The 22,901-nt window shown below is 42.9% G+C and overlaps 1 protein-coding gene across 1 annotated transcript in view; it reads right to left on the reverse strand.

Annotated features, from left to right (window-relative positions):
• LOC133659834 (ephrin type-B receptor 5-like) overlaps positions 1 to 22,901 on the reverse strand; it is a 121,568-nt gene that overhangs the window by 47,057 nt on the left and 51,610 nt on the right. Inside the window, exon 3 of the mRNA XM_062062620.1 lies at positions 261 to 533. Within this exon, the coding sequence (XP_061918604.1) occupies positions 261 to 533 (273 nt within the window). The remainder of the gene's footprint in view (positions 1 to 260; positions 534 to 22,901) is intronic.

Below are 22,901 nucleotides of genomic sequence, written 5' to 3' on the forward strand. Positions count from 1 at the left end.
AAACCAAAATAAGAGCGCTGACAGGAAATAAACACAAACATAACCAAACAAGCCTGACAGTTATGTGGTAAAGCATCATACTACGTTGTATTTTTCACCATGAGTCTTCCATTTTTCACTTATTTTACCTGTTTTTCACACAATCTAAACAACATTTATTCATTTTTTTATCAATAATTGTATTTTTTTTCATAAAACACCAAAAATACTTTGAACATGGACTGAACAGAGGAATAAAACGGCATGAGCCCGTCGCTCACCTCGGCCGCCCAGGTCCTCTCCAGTTCCCGCTGGCTGTCGGCCTGCCTGTAGAACAAGGTGAGCGTCTCCCTGCAGGTGGGCGAGGGGCTCCGCAGGCTGGCGCAGTCCCGCACCGAGAAGCGCAGCGTGACGAAAACCCGCGGGGCGGCGTGGCGGTAGAGGAAGGGCGTGGCCAGCCAGTTGTCTCTGACGCGGGAATTCTGGTTGACGTTGCACACCTCGAACGTGCGGATCAGCCTCCCCCGGTCGTCCAGGACGCTGACTTCGTCCCACTGGAAGGAAACGGAAAGAACACATCGTGAACCTAGACATTGTGAACCTAGACAACTGTTGCCAGGTGACGTGGGATTTTTAGCTCAAGTGTGTTTGTTAGCTTAGCTTAGCTCGTTAGCTTTTTCACTGCTTTGTGTTAGCGCCAGTTAAACAAGAGGTTGATTAATGGCTGTAGTCTCCTTGTCCACCAACAGGGTATTGCAGGATTGGAAGATTGTCACTTTACTCACTGATTTGTTGTTCATTATTCCCTCGTAGTAGTAGTAGTAGTAGTGTATGTTTGCTGTGTGATGTTGCCATTTCAGTGTTGTTTCGTCAGTAACAAGTTTTTGCAAATAATCATTAACTTAGAATTTAATGGCAGCAACACATTGCAAAAAAGTTGTCACCAGGGCATTTTTACCACTGTGTTACATGGCCTTTCCTTTTAACAACACTCAGTAAACGTCCGGGGGTCTCGGTGTGGTATTTTAGGGTTCATAATGCACCACACATTTTCAATGGGAGACAGGTCTGGACTACAGGCAGGCCTAGTCTAGTACCTGGACTCTTTTTCTATGAAGCCACGCTGTTGTAACACGTGGCTTGGCATTGTCTTGCTGAAATAAGCAGGGGCGTCCATGATAACGTTGCTTGGATGGCTCTAAAACCTGTATGTACCTTTCATTATTAATTGTCAGAGCCAGCATACAGAGCAGGAATGTCATTGTTTTGACTGCTCGAAGAAAAAACAACATCTTAATCTACGATTTGACTCCCTCGAATGGCCTTGAGGAAAAGGCTGTTTGAAAACACTCCCCTGAGGACTCCTCAAAGATGGACGCTTTTGACCTTTCCCTTTTTTCAAAAGCACCTGGGTCGGACTCTTGAACTCTTGAACTCTTGGGGCCGGCCTCGGCCCATAAAGACAATTCCAACATCTCACCCAAGTTAATTGGGCATACATGCACGCACACACCCCTCCCCAAATCAACGCCTTCACCACTGCTTAATTCATCCGGGGTTGTGGGGGCTGAGTAGCGCTCAACAGCAGCTGCCGGCCTCCAAAGTCCTGTTGGATGACTCTGTTGCGAGTTGTTGTGATTACATGTACCATGTTTATGTGTGCCATGCTATGTGAGGTTTTTTCCTCGGACTCAGTCTGGACCATTCCTGAGGGTCCAGCCTCAGACTGATATTTTTTTACTCTTCCCCCCCCTTCCCCAATGTCACCTTTTTCCCACCTTTTTAAGGAGCGCCCTAAGTGGCTGATCCGTTGGCGGTCCCGTCTTGTCTCCCTGTAACGTATGTCTGCTCTTAGCAGGATTGTGCCGAAAATGTAATTTCAGTTCTTATGTGTCTTGTACATGTTAAGAATGGACAAATAAAGCTCCGATTTAATGGTGCCTTCACAGATGTGTAAGTTACCCATGTCTTGGGCACTAATACACCCCCATACCATCACACATGCTGGTGTTTACACTTTGCGTCAAGAACAATCCGGATGGTTCTTTTCCTCTTTGGTCCGGAGGACACGACGTCCACAGTTTCCAAAAACAATTTAAAATGTGGACTCGTCAGACCACAGAACACTTTTACACTCTGCGTCAGTCCATCTTAGATGAGCTCGGGCCCAGCGAAGATGGCGGCGTTTCTGGGTGTTGTTGATAAATGGATTTGGCTTTGCATAGTAGAGTTGTAACTTGCACTTACAGATGTATCGACCAACTGTAGTTACTGACAGTGGTTTTCTGAAGTGTTCCTGAGCCCATGTTGTGATATCCTTTACACACTGATTTCGCTTTTTGATGCGGTACCGCCTGAGGGATCCAAGGTGCATAATATCATCGCTTACGTGCAGTGATTTCTCCAGATTCCCTGAACTTTTTGATGATATTACGGACTTTAGATGGTGAAATCCTTAAATTCCTTGCAATAGCTGGTTGAGAAAATGTTGTTCTTAAACAATTTGCTCAGGCATTTGTTGACAAAGTGGTGACCCTCGCCCCGTCCTTGTTTGTGAATGACTGAGCATTACATGGAAGCTGCTTTTATACCCAATCATGGCACCCACCTGTTCCCAATTAGCCTGTTCACCTGTGGGATGTTCCAAATGAGTCTTTGATGAGCATTCCTCAACTTTCTCAGTCTTTTTTGCCACTTGTGCCAGCTTTTTTTAAAACATGTCGCAGGCATCAAATTCCAAATGAGCTAATATTTGCAAAAAATAACGAAGTTTTGCAGTGTGAACATTAAATATGTTGTCTTTGCAGTCTATTCAATTGAATATACGTTGAAAAGGATTTGCAAATCATTGTATTCTGTTTTTATTGACCATTTACACGACGTGACAACTTCACTGCTTTTGGGGTTTGTACTGCTTTGAACTTGCTGTGCTTTTGAGGCCGTCTTGCTGACAAAAGACCACATCGTCCTTCATGAAGATGGAACACAGAACTTTTGTGAGTCAAGGGCCGGTGATCGCTCTCAACAAATATTGTTGTCGTGTGCATGCAATGAAATATGAAAATGTGATCAAACACTTTCTTGTTTCCACTTAAAGGCCTACTGAAATGAATTTGTTTTATTTAAACGGGGATAGCAGATCTATTCTATGTGTCATACTTGATCATTTCGCGATATTGCCATATTTTTGCTGAAAGGATTTAGTATAGAACAGGGGTCGGCAACCCAAAATGTTGAAAGAGCCATATTGGACCAAGAATACAAAAACAAATCTGTCTGGAGCCGCAAAAAATTAAAAGCCATATTACATACAGATAGTGTGTCATGAGATATAAATTGAATTAAGATGACTTAAAGGAAACTAAATGACCTCAAATATAGCTACAAATGAGGCATAATGCTGCAATATGTACATATAGCTAGCCTAAATAGCATGTTAGCATCGATTAGCTTGCAGTCACGCACTGACCAAATATGTCTGACTAGCACTCCACACAAGTCAATAACATCAACAAAACTCACCTTTGTGCCTTCACGTACAACGTTAAAAGTTTGGTGGACAGAATGAGACAGAAAAAGAAGTGGCATAAAACACGTCGTAGAAAGTCGGAGAAAGTTATACTTGTAAACAAACCACGGTGAGTTCAAGGACCGCCAAAATTAGTAGGACAAAACGGCGCTCGCCAAATACTCGAATCAGTGAAGCATGTTTAATATAAACAGTGTGCTTTATAACAATTAGGGAGTTTTGCGTCATGTTAAAACATATTAAAACAAAAACTTTTTTTTTTTCCTCATCTTTTTCCATTTTTCATACATTTTTAAAAAAGCTCCTGAGAGCCACTAGGGCGGCGCTAAAGAGCCGCATGCGGCTCTAGAGCCGCGGGTTGCCGACCCCTGGTATAGAACAACGACGATAAAGATCGCAAATTTTGGTATCTGATAAAAAAAAAGGCTTGCCCCTACCGGAAGTAGCGTGACGTAGTCAGTTGAACATATACGCAAAGTTCCCTATTGTTTACAATGATGGCCGCATGAAGTAAGAGAGATTCGGACCGAGAAAGCGACGATTTCCCCATTAATTTGAGCGAGGATGAAGAAAGATTTGTGGATGAGGAAAGTGCAAGTGAAGGACTAGTGGGGAGTGGAAGCGATTCAGATAGGGAAGATGCTGTGAGAGCCGGGGGTGACCTGATATTCAGCTGGGAATGACTACAACAGTAAATAAACACAAGACATATATATACTCTATTAGCCACAACACAACCAGGCTTATATTTGAACACCTAGGTGTTTGTTATGCTAGCTCCTAGCTACTAGCTACTAGCTCGAGCTAGTTATAGCTCGAGCGGGTAATATGGACGGGATCCCGTATATATAACCCGCCAATACAATTCAAACACCTGCACAACACACACACTCACTCAGCCCAAAGAACTGTTCACCTAACCCAAGGTTCATAAATATATTTAACCAAAGTTACGTACATGACACGCATGTACTGGCAAGCAATCAAATGTTTGGAAGCGCGCGGGTGGGACCTGATATTCAGCTGGGAATGACTACAACAGTAAATAAACACAAGACATATATATACTCTCTTAGCCACAACACAACCAGGCTTATATTTAAACACCTAGGTGTTTGTTATGCTAGCTCCTAGCTACTAGCTACTAGCTCGACCTAGTTATAGCTCGAGCGGGTAATATGGACGGGATCCCGTATATATAACCCGCCAATACAATTCAAACACCTGCACAACACACACACTCACTCAGCCCAAAGAACCGTTCACCTAACCCAAGGTTCATAAAGCTTATATATTTAACCAAAGTTACGTACATGACACGCACGTACTGGCAAGCAATCAAATGTTTGGAAGCGCGCGGGTGGGACCTGATATTCAGCTGGGAATGACTACAACAGTAAATAAACACAAGACATATATATACTCTCTTAGCCACAACACAACCAGGCTTATATTTAAACACCTAGGTGTTTGTTATGCTAGCTCCTAGCTACTAGCTACTAGCTCGACCTAGTTATAGCTCGAGCGGGTAATATGGACGGGATCCCGTATATATAACCCGCCAATACAATTCAAACACCTGCACAACACACACACTCACTCAGCCCAAAGAACCGTTCACCTAACCCAAGGTTCATAAAGCTTATATATTTAACCAAAGTTACGTACATGACACGCACGTACTGGCAAGCAATCAAATGTTTGGAAGCGCGCGGGTGGGACCTGATATTCAGCTGGGAATGACTACAACAGTAAATAAACACAAGACATATATATACTCTATTAGCCACAACACAACCAGGCTTATATTTAAACACCTAGGTGTTTGTTATGCTAGCTCCTAGCTACTAGCTACTAGCTCGAGCTAGTTATAGCTCGAGCGGGTAATATGGACGGGATCCCGTATATATAACCCGCCAATACAATTCAAACACCTGCACAACACACACACTCACTCAGCCCAAAGAACCGTTCACCTAACCCAAGGTTCATAAAGCTTATATATTTAACCAAAGTTACGTACATGACACGCACGTACTGGCAAGCAATCAAATGTTTGGAAGCACGCGGGTGGGACCTGATATTCAGCTGGGAATGACTACAACAGTAAATAAACACAAGACATATATATACTCTATTAGCCACAACACAACCAGGCTTATATTTAATATGCCACAAATTAATCCTAATGCTAGCTCCTAGCTCCTAGCTACTAGCTCGAGCTAGTTATAGCAAGCGATCAAATGTTTGGAAGCGCAGCTGTGTACTCACGGTATTGCAACTGTGTATCCAAATCAAAGTCCTCCTGGTAAGAGTCTCTGTTGTCCGAGTTCTTCGATCTTGACTGCATCTTTCGGGAATGTTAACAAAGAAGCGCCGGCTGTGTACGTGTTGCTGCTGACTTCCCTCGCAAAATAGACGCTTCACACCGACATCTTTATTCTTTGCTTGCTCAGCTTCTTTCTCCATAATGCAATGAACAAATTGCAACAGATTCACCAACACATATGTCCAGAATACTGTGGAATGGGTGAGGGCGGACCTACGTCACTTCCGCCTACCAATCCCCTAGCAACCGGGAATTCGTTGAAAACAAACCAGCTCACAGCGAACACAGCATTGACAGAAAAAGCATTTAACGAGCGTTGTGGCTTGGAAGTCGGCGTTAAATCCTTCATTTACGCATTTTTAGTTATTCGCTTATCGTGTGAAAAAACGAAAATGTATTATTTGCGTCAGACTCGTCTCAGTGAACTTTAAAGCTTCTCAGGCTTAGCTTAGCTTGCTAGTTAGCTTAGCCTGCGCGCTACTAAGAAAGAGACGCGGAAGTTATCAACAACAAAATAAAGTGTTAGTGTATAAAATATTGAGATATTTGAGGGCTACATGTATTGAATGGCAACATGGAAATTATAGGGTTTATTGTTTTTTAAAAACCCAACTGTTAAGTGCAAATTTAAACAAAACCGGTTTTCGAAAATAGCTAGCTAGGCTATAGACTATATCAGGGGTCACCAACCTTTTTGAAACCAAGAGCTACTTCTTGGGTACTGATTAATGCGAAGGGCTACCAGTTTGATACACACTTAATTAAATTGCCAGAAATAGCCAATTTTCTCAATTTACCTTTAACTGTATGTTATTATTAATAATTAATGATATTCAAACTTAATTGAACGGTTTAAAAGAGGAGAAAACACGAAAAAAAATGACAATTAAATTTTGAAACATAGTTTATCTTCAATTTCGACTCTTTAAAATTCAAAATTCAACCGAAAAAAAGAAGAGAAAAACTAGCTAATTTGAATGTTTTTGAAAAAATTAAAAAAAGAATTTATGGAACATCATTAGTAATTTTTCCTGATTAAGATTAATTTTAGAATTTTGATGACATTTTTTACATAGGTTAAAATCCAATCTACACTTTGTTAGAGTATATAACAAATTGGACCAGGCTATATTTCTAACAAAGACAAATCATTATTTCTTCTAGATTTTCCAGAACAAAAATTTTAAAAGAAATTCAAAAGACTTTGAAATAACATTCAAATTTGATTCTACAGATTTTCTAGATTTGCCAGAATAATTTTTTTGAGTTTTAATCATAAGTTTGAAGAAATATTTCACAAATATTCTTCGTTGAAAAAACAGAAGCTAAAATGAAGAATTAAATTAAAATGTATCTATTATTCTTTACAATAAAAAAATTTACTTGAACATTGATTTAAATTGTCAGGAAAGAAGAGGAAGGAATTTAAAAGGTAAAAAGGTATATGTGTTTAAAAATCCTAAAATCATTTTTAAGGTTGTATTTTTTCTCTAAAATTGTCTTTCTGAAAGTTATAAGAAGCAAAGTAAAAACATTTATGAATTTATTTAAACAAGTGAAGACCAAGTCTTTAAAATATTTTCTTGGATTTTCAAATTCTATTTGAGTTTTGTCTCTCTTAGAATTAAAAATGTCGGGCAAAGCGAGACCAGCTTGCTAGTAAATAAATACAATTTTAAAAATAGAGGCAGCTCACTGGTAAGTGCTAATATTTGAGCTATTTTTAGAACAGGCCAGCGGGCTACTCATCTGGTCCTTACGGGCTACCTGGGGCCCGCGGGCACCGCGTTGGTGACCCCTGGACTATATAGTATATTACTTACTTAACTTCTTCCCGGATGGGAAATAAGGCTTCGACGACTCGACGCCATTCATCTCGGTGCTGTGCTCGTCTCTGTGCCTCGCCCCATGTAAGCTTCATCTCTTTCAGCTCCCCTTCAACTGTTCTTCGCCAGGTGTTCTTTGGCCGCCCTGGCTTACGTTTTCCCGGTAGTGTCCATCTTAACGCTGCCTTTGGTATCCTCTCGTTGTCCGGTTTTCGAAAATAGCTAGCTAGGCTATAGACTATATATTATATACCGCATGTTATTTTTGTACAACAACAACTTCAGCTGTCAAACGTTATAAGGTACAAATTCAACAAGTACAACATTAGCACGGACGTATAGCCAAGTTGTGGTTAAGAAGGTGGATTTTTGTTCCTTATATTTACCAGAAACGAAGTGATCCGAACACACGACCCGGGTGTGGGGTGTCGAAATAGTCGGGAAGTAGTCTTTGCCATGGTGTGGGGTGTCGAAATATTCGGGAAGTAGTCTTTGCCATGGTGTGGTGTGTCGAAATAGTCGGGAAGTAGTCTTTGCCATGGTGTGGGGTGTCGAAACAGTTGGGAAGTAGTCTTTGCCATGGTGTGGGGTGTCCAAATAGTCGGGAAGTAGTCTTTGCCATGGTGTGGGGTGTCAAAAAAGTCGGGAAGTAGTCTTTGCCATGATGTGGGGTGTCGAAACAGTCGGGAAGTAGTCTTTGCCATGGTGTGGGGTGTCGAAATAGTCGAGAAGTAGTCTTTGCCATGGTGTGGGGTGTCGAAATAGTCGGGCAGTAGTCTTTGCCATGGTGTGGGGTGTGGAAATAGTCGGGAAGTAGTCTTTGCCATGGTGTGGGGTGTGGAAATAGTCGTGAAGTAGTCTTTGCAGTGGTGTGGGCTGTCGAAATAGTCGGGAAGTAGTCTTTGCCGTGGTGTGGGGTGTCGAAAGAGTCGGGAAGTAGTCTTTACCATGGTGTGGGGTGTCGAAATAGTCTGGATGTAGTCTTTGTCATGGTGTGGGGAGTCGAAATAGTCGGGAAGTAGTCTTTGCCATGGTGTGGGGTGTCGAAATAGTCGGGAAGTAGTCTTTACCATTGTGTGGGGTGTCGAAATAGTCGGGAAGTAGTCTTTGCCATGGTGTGGGGTGTCGAAATAGTCGGGAAGTAGTCTTTGCCATGGTGTGGGGTGTCAAAACAGTTGGGAAGTAGTCTTTGCCATGGTGTGGGGTGTCCAAATAGTCGGGAAGTAGTCTTTGCCATGGTGTGGGGTGTCGAAAAAGTCGGGAAGTAGTCTTTGCCATGGTGTGGGGTGTCGAAATAGTCGGGAAGTAGACTTTGCCATGGTGTGGGGTGTCGAAAAAGTCGGGAAGTAGTCTTTGCCATGGTGTGGGGTGTCGAAACAGTCGGGAAGTAGTCTTTGCCATGGTGTGGGGTGTCGAAATAGTCGAGAAGTAGTCTTTGCCATGGTGTGGGGTGTCGAAATAGTCGGGAAGTAGTCTTTGCCATGGTGTGGGGTGTGGAAATAGTCGGGAAGTAGTCTTTGCCGTGGTGTGGGGTGTCGAAATAGTCGGGAAGTAGTCTTTACCATGGTGTGGGGTGTCGAAATAGTCGGGATGTAGTCTTTGCCATGGTGTGGGGAGTCGAAATAGTCGGGAAGTAGTCTTTGCCATGGTGTGGGGTGTCGAAATAGTCGGGAAGTAGTCTTTACCATTGTGTGGGGTGTCGAAATAGTCGGGAAGTAGTCTTTGCCATGGTGTGGGGTGTCCAAATAGTCGGGAAGTAGTCTTTGCCATGGTGTGGGGTGTCCAAATAGTCGGGAAGTAGTCTTTGCCATGGTGTGGGGTGTCCAAATAGTCGGGAAGTAGTCTTTGCCATGGTGTGGGGTGTCGAAACAGTCGGGAAGTAGTCTTTGCCAATGGTGTGGGGTGTCGAAATAGTCGGGAAGTAGTCTTTACCATTGTGTGGGGTGTCGAAATAGTCGGGAAGTAGTCTTTGCCATGGTGTGGGGTGTCGAAATAGTCGGGAAGTAGTCTTTGCCGTGGTGTGGGGTGTCAAAATAGTCGGGAAATAGTCGAAATAGTCAGGAAGTAGTCTTTGCCATGGTGTGGGGTGTCCAAATAGTCGGGCAGTAGTCTTTGCCGTGGTGTGGGGAGTCGAAATAGTCAGGAAGTAGTCTTTGCAGTTGTGTGGGGTGTCGAAATAGTCTGGAAGTAGTCTTTGCCATGGTGTGGGGTGTCAAAATAGTCGGGAAGTAGTCTTTACCATGGTGTGGGGTGTCGAAATAGTCGGGAAGTAGTCTTTGCCATGGTGTGGGGTGTCGAAATAGTCAGGAAGTAGTCTTTGCCATGGTGCGGGGTGTCGAAATATTCGGGAAGTAGTCTTTGCCATGGTGTGGGTTGTCGAAATAGTCGGGAAGTAGTCTTTGCCATGGTGAGGGGTGTCGAAATAGTCGGGAAGTAGTCTTTGCCATGGTGTGGGGTGTCGAAATAGTCGGGAAGTAGTTTTTGCCATGGTGCGGGGTGTCTAAATAGTCGGGAAGTAGTCTTTGCAGTGGTGTGGGTTGTCGAAATAGTCGGGAAGTAGTCTTTGCCATGGTGTGGGGTGTAGAAATAGTCGGGAAGTAGTCTTTGCCATGGTGTGGGGTGTCGAAATAGTCGGGAAGTAGTCTTTGCAATGGCGTGGGGAGTCGAAATAATCGGGAAGTAGTCTTTGCCATGGTGTGGGGTGTCGAAATAGTCGGCAAGTAGTCTTTGCCATGGTGCGGGGTGTCGAAATAGTCGGGAAGTAGTCTTTGCCATGGTGTGGGGTGTCGAAATAGTCGGGAAGTAGTGTTTGCCATGGTGTGGGGTGTCGAAATAGTCGGGAAGTAGTCTTTGCCATGGTGCGGGGTGTCGAAATAGTCGGGAAGTAGTCTTTGCCATGGTGTGGGGTGTCGAAATAGTCGGGAAGTAGTCTTTGCCATGGTGTGGGGTGTCGAAACAGTCGGGAAGTAGTCTTTGCCATGGTGTGGGGTGTCGAAATAGTCGGGAAGTAGTCTTTGCCATGGTGCGGGGTGTCGAAATAGTCGGGAAGTAGTCTTTGCAGTGGTGTGGGGTGTCGAAATAGTCAGGAAGTAGTATTTGTCTTTGGGTGGGTTGTCAAAATAGTCAGGAAGTAGTCTTTGCCTTGGTGTGGGTGTCGAAATAGTCAGGAAGTAGTCTTTGCCATGGTGTGGGGTATTGAAATAGTCGAGAAGTAGTCTTTGCAATGGTGTGGGGTGTCGAAATAGTCGGGAAGTAGTCTTTGCCATGGTGTGGGGTGTCGAAAAAGTCAGGGAGTAGTCTTTGCCATGGTGTGGGGTGTCGAAAAAGTCAGGGAGTAGTCTTTGCCATGGTGTGGGGTGTCATAATAGTCGGGAAGTAGTCTTTGTCATGGTGTGGGGTGTCGAAATAGTCGGGAAGTAGTCTTTGCCATGGTGTGGGGTGTCGAAATAGTCAGGAAGTAGTCTTTGCCATGTGGTGGGTTGTCAAAATAGTTAGGAAGTAGTCTTTGTCTTGGTGTGGGTGTCGAAATAGTCAGGAAGTAGTCTCTGCCATGGTGTGGGGTGTCGAAAAAGTCGGGAAGTAGTCTTTGCCATGGTGTGGGGTGTCGAAATAGTCGGGAAGTAGTCTTTGCCATGGGGTGGGTGGGGTGTCAAAATAGTCGGGAAGTAGTCTTTGCCATGGTGTGGGGTGTCGAAACAGTCGGGAAGTAGTCTTTGCCATGGTGTGGGGTATCGAAATAGTCGAGAAGTAGTCTTTGCCATGGTGTGGGGTGTCGAAATAGTCGGGAAGTAGTCTTAGCCATGGTGTGGGGTGTCGAAATAGTCGGGAAGTAGTCTTTGCCATGGTGTGGGGTGTGGAAATAGTCGTGAAGTAGTCTTTGCAGTGGTGTGGGCTGTCGAAATAGTCGGGAAGTAGTCTTTGCCGTGGTGTGGGGTGTCGAAATAGTCGGGAAGTAGTCTTTACCATGGTGTGGGGTGTCGAAATTGTCGGGATGTAGTCTTTGCCATGGTGTGGGGAGTCGAAATAGTCGGGAAGTAGTCTTTGCCATGGTGTGGGGTGTCGAAATAGTCGGGAAGTAGTCTTTACCATTGTGTGGGGTGTCGAAATAGTCGGGAAGTAGTCTTTGCCATGGTGTGGGGTGTCCAAATAGTCGGGAAGTAGTCTTTGCCATGGTGTGGGGTGTCCAAATAGTCGGGAAGTAGTCTTTGCCATGGTGTGGGGTGTCGAAATAGTCGGGAAGTAGTCTTTGCCATGGTGTGGGGTGTCGAAACAGTCGGGAAGTAGTCTTTGCCAATGGTGTGGGGTGTCGAAATAGTCGGGAAGTAGTCTTTACCATTGTGTGGGGTGTCGAAATAGTCGGGAAGTAGTCTTTGCCACGGTGTAGGGTGTCGAAATAGTCGGGAAGTAGTCTTTGCCGTGGTGTGGGGTGTCGAAATAGTCGGGAAGTAGTCGAAATAGTCAGGAAGTAGTCTTTGCCATGGTGTGGGGTGTCCAAATAGTCGGGCAGTAGTCTTTGCCGTGGTGTGGGGAGTCGAAATAGTCAGGAAGTAGTCTTTGCAGTTGTGTGGGGTGTCGAAATAGTCTGGAAGTAGTCTTTGCCATGGTGTGGGGTGTCAAAATAGTCGGGAAGTAGTCTTTACCATGATGTGGGGTGTCGAAATAGTCGGGAAGTAGTCTTTGCCATGGTGTGGGGTGTCGAAATAGTCGGGAAGTAGTCTTTGCCATGGTGTGGGGTGTCGAAATAGTCGGGAAGTAGTCTTTGCCATGGTGTGGGGTGTCTAAATATTCGGGAAGTAGTCTTAGTCTTTGCCATGGTGTGGGGTGTCTAAATAGTCGGGAAGTAGTCTTTGCCATGGTGTGGGGTGTCGAAATAGTCAGGAAGTAGTCTTTGCCATGGTGTGGGATGTCGAAATATTCGGGAAGTAGTCTTTGCCATGGTGTGGGTTGTCGAAATAGTCGGGAAGTAGTCTTTGCCATGGTGTGGGGTGTCGAAATAGTCGGGAAGTAGTCTTTGCCATGGTGTGGGGTGTCGAAATAGTCGGGAAGTAGTCTTTGCCATGGTGCGGGGTGTCTAAATAGTCGGGAAGTAGTCTTTGCAGTGGTCTGGGTTGTCGAAATAGTCGGGAAGTAGTCTTTGCCATGGTGTGGGGTGTCGAAATAGTCGGGAAGTAGTCTTTGCCATGGTGTGGGGTGTCGAAATAGTCGGGAAGTAGTCTTTGCCATGGTGCGGGGTGTCGAAATAGTCGGGAAGTAGTCTTTGCAGTGGTGTGGGGTGTCGAAATAGTCAGGAAGTAGTCTTTGTCTTTGGGTGGGTTGTCAAAATAGTCAGGAAGTAGTCTTTGCTTTGGTGTGGGTGTCGAAATAGTCAGGAAGTAGTCTTTGCCATGGTGTGGGGTATTGAAATAGTCGAGAAGTAGTCTTTGCAATGGTGTGGGGTGTCGAAATAGTCGGGGAGTAGTCTTTGCCATGGTGTGGGGTGTCGAAAAAGTCAGGGAGTAGTCTTTGCCATGGTGTGGGGTGTCAAAATAGTCGGGAAGTAGTCTTTGTCATGGTGTGGGGTGTCGAAATAGTCGGGAAGTAGTCTTTGCCATGGTGTGGGGTGTCAAAATAGTCAGGAAGTAGTCTTTGCCATGTGGTGGGTTGTCAAAATAGTCAGGAAGTAGTCTTTGTCTTGGTGTGGGTGTCGAAATAGTCAGGAAGTAGTCTCTGCCATGGTGTGGGGTGTCGAAAAAGTCGGGAAGTAGTCTTTGCCATGGTGTGGGGTGTCGAAAAAGTCGGGAAGTAGTCTTTGCCATGGTGTGGGTGGGGTGTCAAAATAGTCGGGAAGTAGTCTTTGCCATGGTGTGGGGTGTCGAAAAAGTCAGGAAGTTGTCTTTTCCATGGTGTGGGGTGTCGAAATAGTCGGGAAGTAGTGTTTGCCATGGTGTGGGGTGTCGAAATAGTCCGGAAGTAGTCTTTGCCATGGTGTGGGGAGTCGAAATAGTCGGGAAGTAGTCTTTGCCATGGTGTGGGGTGTCGAAATAGTCGGCAAGTAGTCTTTGCCATGGTGTGGGGTGTCGAAATAGTCGGCAAGTAGTCTTTGCCATGGTGTGGGGTGTCGAAAAAGTCAGGGAGTAGTCGTTGCCATGGTGTGGGGTGTCAAAATAGTCGGGAAGTAGTCTTTGTCATGGTGTGGGGTGTCGAAATAGTCGGGAAGTAGTCTTTGCCATGGTGTGGGGTGTCGAAATAGTCAGGAAGTAGTCTTTGCCATGTGGTGGGTTGTCAAAATAGTCAGGAAGTAGTCTTTGTCTTGGTGTGGGTGTCGAAATAGTCAGGAAGTAGTCCCTGCCATGGTGTGGGGTGTCGAAATAGTCGGCAAGTAGTCTTTGCCATGGTGTGGCGTGTCGAAAAAGTCAGGGAGTAGTCGTTGCCATGGTGTGGGGTGTCAAAATAGTCGGGAAGTAGTCTTTGTCATGGTGTGGGGTGTCTAAATAGTCGGGAAGTAGTCTTTGCCATGGTGTGGGGTGTCGAAATAGTCAGGAAGTAGTCTTTGCCATGTGGTGGGTTGTCAAAATAGTCAGGAAGTAGTCTTTGTCTTGGTGTGGGTGTCGAAATAGTCAGGAAGTAGTCCCTGCCATGGTGTGGGGTGTCGAAAAAGTCGGGAAGTAGTCTTTGCCATGGTGTGGGTTGTCGAAATAGTCGGGAAGTAGTCTTTGCCATGGTGTGGGGTGTCGAAAAAGTCAGGAAGTTGTCTTTTCCATGGTGTGGGGTGTCGAAATAGTCGGGAAGTAGTGTTTGCCATGGTGTGGGGTGTCGAAATAGTCCGGAAGTAGTCTTTGCCATGGTGTGGGGAGTCGAAATAGTCGGGAAGTAGTCTTTGCCATGGTGTGGGGTGTCGAAATAGTCGGCAAGTAGTCTTTGCCATGGTGTGGGGTGTCGAAATAGTCGGGAAGTAGTCTTTGCCATGGTGTGGGGTGTCGAAACTAAACTGAGTTTTTTGTTTTGTTCTGTTTTTGTCCATGTGTGGTGCAATCGTATGCGCGCAAAATGTAGTATTTACTGCTCATCTTTTGGTTTTGGTTTTACTTTTGTAGCTGTATGTAAAAATGGTGCCACTGAAGTGGCAGCTCTGTGCTCTTTTAATTAATGTTTTTGTTCTTTGATGTTTCCCTCTTGTTTTCATGTTTTTTACCTTTTTTGTGGACTTTTTGTATCTGCACTGCAACCACATAATGTCCCCATTGCAAGGTAAAAAAAGGATATCCCATTAAGTTGATTGTGCCAGTCTTGTAGTTTGTTGAGTCCTACAAAGTGTTTGTACTGAAAATATTATTGAACGTGTTACACACCAGCCTTTGATTGTTCAATGTAGTTTTCATTAACAAATGAGGCGCTGTGGAAATCGCCATGCAAATTTGCCAATGCTAATCTTTAGCATGTCTATGGCATATGCAATTAGCATCGAGCTAGCACATTTTAAAAAGTGATGTTTTTATTGGCCTTTTACAAATTGTTAAAAAAAACATAATGATTAATCCACAGCTCAAAATTATCATCTGATCAGAATTGTTCGAGTATCAAAACATTCGGCTCGACCGGGAATCGTGAGCCCCCTCCCCCAAATAATAACTTTTTTTAAAATATCCCAGATCACCCAAAATGTCAGGTTTTCCAGAACAGCATTCCTCTTAGTTGGGACAACAAATGCTACTATATTTTGTTGTACAAATTCCAAGATTACCCAAAATTCCAGGTTTTCCAGGACTTTTATCGAATTGAAAATAAATGGGCCAAGTTTCAAACATGCACAACTCCCACAATTCTTACCCGATTCAAACCATCCACACACTCCACTCACCTTGGACAATGAAACTACCATTTTCCAAGTTCAAAAAAAATTCCAGGAAATCCCGGATTTCCAAAGCCCTATTATCACCTCTTCCTGGAAAATGTTCAAAGTCGACATTTTTCAACCGTTTTTGACCATTCCAACTTTAAATCATTCCTTTTAGTTGGGACAACAAATGCTACTATATGTTTTGACAAATTCCCAGATTACCCCAAATTCCAGGTTTTCCAGGACTTTTTTCCGAATGAAAATAAATGGGCCAAGTTTCAAACATGCACAACTCCCACATGTCTTACCCGAATCAAACCATTCACACACTCCACTCACTTTGGACAATCAAACTACCATTTTCCAAGTTAAAAAAAAATTCCAGGAAATCCCGGATTTCCAAAGCCCTATTATCACCTCTTCCTGGAAAATGTTCACAGTCAACATTTTTCAACCGTTTTTGACCATTCCACTTTTAAAAAATTCTTCTTAGTTGGGACAACAAATGCTACTATATTTTTTCGTACAAATTCCCAGATTACCCCAAATTCCAGGTTTTCCAGGACTTTTTTCCCATTGCAGATAAATGGGCCAAGTTTCAAACATGCACAACTCCCACATTTCTTACCCAATTCAAAGCGTCCACACACTCCACTCACTTTGGACAATCAAACTACCATTTTCCAAGTTCTAAAAAATTCCAGGAAATCCCGGTTTTGCAAAGCCCAATTTTCACCTCTTCCTGGAAAATGTTCACAGTTGACATTTTTCAAAGGTTTTTGACCATTCCACCTTTACAACATTCCTCTTAGTTGGGACAACAGATGCTACTATATTTTTTTGAACAAATTTCCAAATTACCCAAAATTCCAGGTTTTACAGGACTTTTTTCCCATTGAAAATAAATGGGCCAAGTTTCAAACATGCACAACTCCCACATTTCTTACCCAATTCAAAGCATCCACACACTCCACTTACCTTGGAAAATCAAACTACCATTTTCCAAGTTCTAAAAAATTCCAGGAAATCCCGGTTTTCCAAAGCCCTATTTTCACCTCTTCCTGGAAAATGTTCACAGTCAACATTTTTCAACCGTTTTTGACCATTCCACCTTTACAACATTCCTGTTAGTTGGGACAACAAATGCTACTATAGTTTTTTCGTACAAATTCCCAGATTACCCCAAATTCCAGGTTTTCCAGGACTTTTTTCCCATTGCAGATAAATGGGCCAAGTTTCAAACATGCACAACTCCCACATTTCTTACCCAATTCAAAGCATCCACACACTCCACTCACCTTGGACAATCAAACTACCATTTTCCAAGTTCTAAAAAATTCCAGGAAATCCCGGTTTTTCAAAGCCCTATTTTCACCTCTTCCTGGAAAATATTCACAGTCGACATTTTTCAACCGTTTTTGACCATTCCACCTTTAAAACATTCCTCTTAGTTGGGACAAATTCCCAGTTTACCCCAAATTCCAGGTTTTCCAGGACTTTTTTCCCATTGAAAATAAATGGGCCAAGTTTCAAACATGCACAACTCCCACATTTCTTACCCGATTCAAACTATCCACACGCTCCACTCACTTTGGACAATCAAACTACTATTTTCCAAGTTCTAAAAAAATTCCAGGAAATCACGGTTTTGCAAAGCCCTATTTTCACCTCTTCCTGGAAAATGTTCACAGTCGACATTTTTCAACCGTTTTTGACCATTCCACCTTTACAACATTCCTCTTAGTTTGGACAACAAATGCTACTATATTTTTTTGAACAAATTTACAAATTACCCAAAATTCCAGGTTTTACAGGACTTTTTTCCCATTGAAAATAAATGGGCCAAGTTTCAAACATGCACAACTCCCACATTTCTTACCCAATTCAAAGCATCCACACACTCCACTTACCTTGGAAAATCAAACTACCATTTTCCAAGTTCTAAAAAATTCCAGGAAATCCTGGTTTTCCAAAGCCCTATTTTCACCTCTTCCTGGAAAATGTTCACAGTCGACATCTTTCAACCGTTTTTGACCATTCCACCTTTAAAACATTCCTCTTAGTTGGGACAACAAATTGCTACTATATTTTTTCGTACAAATTCCCAGATTACCCCAAATTACAGGTTTTCCAGGACTTTTTTCCCATTGAAAATAAATGGGCCAAGTTTCAAACATGCACAACTCTCACATTTCTTACCCGATTCAAACCATCCACACGCTCCACTCACCTTTGACAATCAAACTATTTTCCAAGTTCTAAAAAAATTCCAGGAAATCCCGGTTTTCCAAAGCCCTATTTTCACCTCTTCCTGGAAAATGTTCACAGTCGACATTTTTCAACCGTTTTTGACCATTCCACCTTTACAACATTCCTCTTAGTTGGGACAACAAATGCTACTATATTTTTTTCGTACAAATTCCCAGATTACCCCAAATTACAGGTTTTCCAGGACTTTTTTCCCATTGAAAATAAATGGGCCAAGTTTCAAACATGCACAACTCTCACATTTCTTACCCGATTCAAAGCATCCACACGCTCCACTCACCTTTGACAATGAAACTATTTTCCAAGTTCTAAAAAAATTCCAGGAAATCCCGGTTTTCCAAAGCCCTATTTTCACCTCTTCCTGGAAAATGTTCACAGTCAACATTTTTCAACCGTTTTTGACCATTCCACCTTTACAACATTCCTCTTAGTTGGGACAACAAATGCTACTATAGTTTTTTCGTACAAATTCCCAGATTACCCCAAATTCCAGGTTTTCCAGGACTTTTTTCCCATTGCAGATAAATGGGCCAAGTTTCAAACATGCACAACTCCCACATTTCTTACCCAATTCAAAGCATCCACACACGCCACTCACCTTGGACAATCAAACTACCATTTTCCAAGTTCTAAAAAATTCCAGGAAATCCCGGTTTTTCAAAGCCCTATTTTCACCTCTTCCTGGAAAATATTCACAGTCGACATTTTTCAACCGTTTTTGACCATTCCACCTTTAAAACATTCCTCTTAGTTGGGACAAATTCCCAGTTTACCCCAAATTCCAGGTTTTCCAGGACTTTTTTCCCATTGAAAATAAATGGGCCAAGTTTCAAACATGCACAACTCCCACATTTCTTACCCGATTCAAACTATCCACACGCTCCACTCACTTTGGACAATCAAACTACTATTTTCCAAGTTCTAAAAAAATTCCAGGAAATCACGGTTTTGCAAAGCCCTATTTTCACCTCTTCCTGGAAAATGTTCACAGTCGACATTTTTCAACCGTTTTTGACCATTCCACCTTTACAACATTCCTCTCAGTTGGGACAACAAATGCTACTATATTTTTTTCGTACAAATTCCCAGATTACCCAAAATTCCAGGTTTTCCAGGACTTTTTTCCCATTGAAAATAAATGGGCCAAGTTTCAAACATGCACAACTCCCACATTTCTTACCCAATTCAAACCATCGACACGCTCCACTCACTTTGGACAATCAAACTACTATTTTCCAATTTCTAAAAAAATTCCAGGAAATCCCGGTTTTGCAAAGCCCAATTTTCACCTCTTCCTGCAAAATGTTCACAGTCAACATTTTTCAACAGTTTTTGACCATTCCACCTTTAAAACATTCCTCTTAGTTGGGACAACAAATGCTACTATATGTTTTCGTACAAATTCCCAGATTACCCAAAATTCCAGGTTTTCCAGGACTTTTTTCCCATTGAAAATAAATGGGCCAAGTTTCAAACATGCACAACTCACACATTTCTTACCCAATTCAAAGCATCCACACACTCCACTTACCCTGGAAAATCAAACTACCATTTTCCAAGTTCTAAAAAATTCCAGGAAATCCCGGTTTTCCAAAGCCCTATTTTCACCTCTTCCTGGAAAATGTTCACAGTCGACATCTTTCAACCGTTTTTGACCATTCCACCTTTAAAACATTCCTCTTAGTTGGGACAACAAATTGCTACTATATTTTTTCGTACAAATTCCCAGATTACCCCAAATTACAGGTTTTCCAGGACTTTTTTCCCATTGAAAATAAATGGGCCAAGTTTCAAACATGCACAACTCTCACATTTCTTACCCGATTCAAAGCATCCACACACTCCACTCACCTTGGACAATCAAACTACCATTTTCCAAGTTCTAAAAAATTCCAGGAAATCCCGGTTTTCCATAGCCCTATTTTCACCTCTTCCTGGAAGGTTTTCACAGTCCACATTTTTCAACCGTTTTTGACTATTCCACCTTTACAACATTCCTCTTAGTTGGGACAACAAATGCTACTATATTTTTTTCATACAAATTCCCAGATTACCCCAAATTACAGGTTTTCCAGGACTTTTTTCCCATTGAAAATAAATGGGCCAAGTTTCAAACATGCACAACTCTCACATTTCTTACCCGATTCAAACCATCCACACGCTCCACTCACCTTTGACAATCAAACTATTTTCCAAGTTCTAAAAAAATTCCAGGAAATCCCGGTTTTCCAAAGCCCTATTTTCACCTCTTCCTGGAAAATGTTCACAGTCGACATTTTTCAACCGTTTTTGACCATTCCACCTTTACAACATTCCTCTTAGTTGGGACAACAAAGGCTACTATATTTTTTTCGTACAAATTCCCAGATTACCCCAAATTACAGGTTTTCCAGGACTTTTTTCCCATTGCAAATAAATGGGCCAAGTTTCAAACATGCACAACTCCCACATTTCTTACCCGATTCAAACTATCCACACGCTCCACTCACTTTGGACAATAAAACTACCATTTTCCAAGTTCTAAAAAATTCCAGGAAATCCCGGTTTTCCAAAGCCCTATTTTCACTTCTTCCTGGTAGGTTTTCACAGTCCACATTTTTCAACCATTTTTGACCATTGTACCTTCAAAACATTCCTCTTAGTTGGGACAACAAATGATACCAAATTTTTTCCTACAAATTCCCAGTTTTCAAGAAATTCCAGGAATTCCGAAATACCCATTCTCCATTCAAACTGTTACTACGTCAGCCGATTCCAAAAATGTCAACACCAACCCATTCATATCATCCAGGACAATTGCGCTAGTATCAACATTTTCAAAAAATCCGGTTTTCCCAAATTTCCAGGAAATTCCCATTCAAATGAATTTCCGTATTCACAGTTCTACAATTCCCTAAATCCTCAAAATTGTGCGTGATTTTTAAACCCGATTCCGACCTTTCAACCATCCACCCACACTACTTGTCAGGTTCAAACACCGATGACATCTATTAGATAAGACAAGAAGCAAAGAATCAAAGAGAGACAGGATTCAATTTAGCTCATGAGGAGAAACGTCTGGGATGCAACTTAATACAGTCTCCCATCACGCTCTGAGGAGGGAGCTCCACGCCTCCTCATTTATTTGGGCATTTCCTGATTACATGGCTGCAGTTGTTTCCAAAGGGAGGGGGGTCATAAACAGCTGCCGCACTCGGTCATAAACAGTTTAAAGAAAAGGTGCCTGGAGCGGTGTCAGGTTCTGCTCCCTCTCTGCTTTGTAGATCTCGGGTCATGACAAGGTCTTCCTGTGGCTGTCCAATAAGTCAAAGAAACCGACACCTCCACGTCGCATCCCATCGCACACAGTGGAGGTTCACAAGCCTTTTGCCTGATAAGATCAAAGCCAGCTTTTGTCTTCTCGCAGGGCGCCTGAACTCAATGGAACACAAAGTTGTGTGATAACTTATATACAATTATTCTGACACTACTCTTCCCATATATCGAATGCCAAACATGTTTTCCTTTCCCCCAAATTTCCCGTTTTCCCGGAATTTTCTCCCCTTTGACAATGAATGGGCATTATACAAATCCCACATTTCTCATCCGATTTGAACCGTTTCAAAATCTACACACTCCACTCACCTTGGACATTCAAGCCAGGAAGTTTTCTGGTTCCACAAGTCCCTGATTACCCATAATTACCAGGAATTTCCCTCCATTGAAAATGAATGGGCATTATACAATCTACTGCATATCCCACGTTTCTCAACCGCTTTTTGAACCATCCCAACATCGACACGCTCCACTCACCCTGGACATTCAAGCCAGGATGTTTTCCGGTTCCAAAATTCCCTGATTACCCGTAATTACCAGGAATTTCCCTCCTTTGAAAATGAATGGGTATTATACAATCTACTGCATATCCCACATTTCTCAACCGCTTTTTGAACCGTCCCAACATCCACACGCTCCACTCACCCTGGACATTCGAGCCACAATGTTTTCTTGTTCCAAAATTCCCTGATTACTACCCGGAATTACCAGGAATTTCCCTGCATTGACAATGAATGGGCATTTTACAATCTACTACTTATCCCACATTTCTCACCCGATTTGAACCGTTCCAACATCCGCACGCTCCACTCACCCTGGACATTCAAGCCAGGATGTTTTCTTGTTTCATAATTCCCTGATTACCAGGAATTTCCCTCCATTGAAAATGAATGGGCATTTTACAATCTACTACATATCCCACATTTCCCACCCAATTTTAACCGTTCCAACATCCACACGCTCCACTCACCCTGGAAATTCAAGCCAGGATGTTTTCCGGTTCCATAATTCCCTGATTACCAGGAATTTCCCTCCATTGAAAATGAATGGGCATTATACAATCTACTACATTTCTCACCCGATTTTAACCGTTCCAACATCCACACGCTCCACTCACCCTGGACATTCACGCTGGGATGTTTTCCGGTTCCAAAATTCCCTGATTACCAAGGAATTTCCCTCCATTGAAATGAATGGGCATTATACAATCTACTTCATATCCCACATTTCTCACCCGATTTGAACCGTTCAAACATCCACACGCTCCACTCACCCTGGACATTCAAGCCAGGATGTTTTCCGGTTCCATAATTCCCTGATTACCAGGAATTTCCCTCCATTGAAAATGAATGGGCATTATACAATCTACTACATATCCCACCCGATTTTAACCGTTCCAACATCCACACACTCCACTCACCCTGGAAATTTAAGCCAGGATGTTTTCCGGTTCCATAATTCCCTGATTACCAGGAATTTCCCTCCATTGAAAATGAATGGGCATTATACAATCTACTACATTTCTCACCCGATTTTAACCGTTCCAACATCCACACGCTCCACTCACCCTGGACATTCAAGCTAGGATGTTTTCCGGTTCATTAATTCCCTGATTACCAGGAATTTCCCTCCATTGAAAATGAATGGGCATTATACAATCTACTACATTTCTCACCCGATTTTAACCGTTCCAACATCCACACGCTCCACTCACCCTGGACATTCACGCTGGGATGTTTTCCGCTTCCAAAATTCCCTGATTACCAGGAATTTCCCTCCATTGAAATGAATAGGCATTATACAATCTACTTCATATCCCACATTTCTCAACCGATTTGA

The sequence above is a fragment of the Entelurus aequoreus genome, linkage group LG11, assembly GCF_033978785.1.
Source record: "Entelurus aequoreus isolate RoL-2023_Sb linkage group LG11, RoL_Eaeq_v1.1, whole genome shotgun sequence".
NCBI lineage: Eukaryota > Metazoa > Chordata > Actinopteri > Syngnathiformes > Syngnathidae > Entelurus > Entelurus aequoreus.